Genomic DNA, 2,318 nt, shown 5'->3' on the forward strand with positions numbered 1-2,318 from the left:
AACAAATACATAAAAAATATTAAGATAATCGAAACCCTAATACAAATAAGGATATCAACTACAAGTTGATCGCGAAGACAAAGAGCAATAAGCCGCAGAGATACCCAATTTTTGATTATGTATAAGGGAGAGATGATGATATATACCGGAAATAATTCCGACGATTTGATTTGATTGTATTCTTCCTTGTAAAACGATGCTCCTGGAATGAAGGAGTATTTTCCTCATAAACTTGTAAATCGAATCGTTGATGTTTTTGAATCAAGAATAGCAAGCCACAAACCAGCCATCAAAGATCGAAGAACTCGCCCCCCAACGACGAAGAAAAATCGCCCCAAAATGACAAAGAAACATGTCAAAAGATACATAACATGATGTAGAAACATCTTATTAAATAAACTATTACCTAAAAATGTAAAGAAAAAGAAATCCTTGGTCACATCAGGTACAAAAGGGCCAAATCTGAGTAAAAAAAATGAAAAAACTCTACATTTTTTATTTTTTGAAGGGAAGAGAAAAGAAAGAAGAAAGAGAAAGAAGGGGGTATTTTTTTTTAGTGAATACTTGCCCAAAATTGTTCCTTGTTTTTTTTTTTTTTTGAGTAAAAAAATTGTTCCTTGTTAATATGGTGATTAAGAGAGTTGAAAATAAAAGTAGTTGTATTTTAAATCCTAAACGCAGTTTACCTCTTATCGCCGACTTAACCAAATGTGAACAGAACAAGACTAACGACATGAATTGCACTCAAATTATGTCGTTTTTCATATAATTAATAAATAAGTTGCAATTCTTAAATATTTCAGAATACGATAAGCACAACTTGAATTAGTATAATCAGATATGTTTTAAGAAAATTTATACGGAAGAAAAATTCAGCGCTTTAAACGTGAAATATTCATAACAAAATTTATTCCCCATCATATTTAATTTTTAAAAAGAAAATCTCACAAAAAATAGCTATAACTAATCTTCTTAGATCAATTATTGAACCCCTAGCTATAACTAATCTTCTTTACGTCAAATTCTTGAAGCTCATTGCTTAATTTCTAAAGTATTGGAAGAGATGTTTGTGGAGAAGAATTCAACACCTTCTTCTTCATCGTCTTCTTGTTTCATTACATCAACACGGCGAACTCTAACCGTGTGGATGAAATCATTAGTGTTTAATGGTAATGGGTGTACTGTGTACGACTCGAACGGGAATATTGTTTATCGTATTGATAACTACGACCAAAAGTTGAAAAATGAATTTTATCTCATGGATGTTCATGGCAATGTTTTGGTTACCATTCTCAAGAAGGTTAGTTGGTACATTTATTAAAAATCTTTTTCCTTGTGAATTATTGCAGATGATACAAATGTTACATCGTGTTTTACGTTTTATTACATGGTTTCTATTTTTCGTCCCAGAAACTTAGTGTTGTAAAGTTTTGGGAAGGTTACAAATCAACAAAACTCGAAGGACGGATCAACAAGCCATGGTTTCAAGTTAAAAACCCTAGACTTTTCAAGGGAGATCATTGTGAAGTGTTATTGATTAAGGATGGAAACAGCATTGAGCTAGAGAATACTTACAAGATTGCTGGAACAGCAACCGCTTTTAAGATTATGAACGAAGCGGAAGAACTTGTCGCGGAGGTTAGTGAACGAGCATATTAAATTTTCTTTGCAATATATTCTTGATATTCATATGTGCATAATCCTAATCAAATTATAACCATTTTTCCAGGTAAAGCAAAAGCAGTCGGTGTCAGGAATCACGTTAGGAGAAGATGTGATGACATTAATGGTAGAAGCAAATGTTGATCTTTCGTTTATAATGAGCCTTGTGGTTATATACTGTTTAATCCATCATAAAATGTGAAACAGAAATATATTCAGTTTATGTTGTGAGAACTAATAAGATGTTGATAAATTTCTTCATCACAGGGATGACAGAGAATAAGCATTCCAGTATTCCACTGTTCTTGAAATGTGTAAATCTCTATCGAGATACCCTTTATCAATTGTTTAATTCATTTTTTCTTTTATTAAAAAAGAAAAAAAAAAGTAAATTGTACTAAAATTTGTTATCTTATAAAGATTTCTTGTATTGTCAACCTCATATTTTACTAATTGAAATTATTGATTTAGACAACATTAGTGGGAAATCATTATGTCAAGTTGCTCGATTCCGGTATCAGAAAAATATCAAGAACTTTGATTTGAAATGGGGCAGGCTCACGAGGTAGATGTTGGGCCGTAAAATACCAATTTTGGATCATGATGTAGATTTTGAGTCTCGCGGAAGTATCAATTTTGGATCACAATGTAGGTTT

General features: G+C 31.7%; 1 protein-coding gene across 1 annotated transcript; it reads left to right on the forward strand.

The window, feature by feature from the left end:
* The first annotated feature begins 1,045 nt into the window (after positions 1-1,045).
* LOC113325942 (protein LURP-one-related 11-like) lies at positions 1,046-2,099 on the forward strand. Its single transcript, XM_026573772.1, has 3 exons — positions 1,046-1,300; positions 1,411-1,638; positions 1,730-2,099. Exons 1-3 carry the CDS (start codon positions 1,064-1,066, stop codon positions 1,862-1,864), a joined length of 600 nt encoding a protein of 199 aa, XP_026429557.1. The 5' UTR covers positions 1,046-1,063; the 3' UTR covers positions 1,865-2,099.
* Positions 2,100-2,318: the final 219 nt, after the last annotated feature.

Source organism: Papaver somniferum, unplaced genomic scaffold (genome assembly GCF_003573695.1).
Source record: "Papaver somniferum cultivar HN1 unplaced genomic scaffold, ASM357369v1 unplaced-scaffold_10, whole genome shotgun sequence".
Taxonomy (NCBI): Eukaryota; Viridiplantae; Streptophyta; class Magnoliopsida; order Ranunculales; family Papaveraceae; genus Papaver; species Papaver somniferum.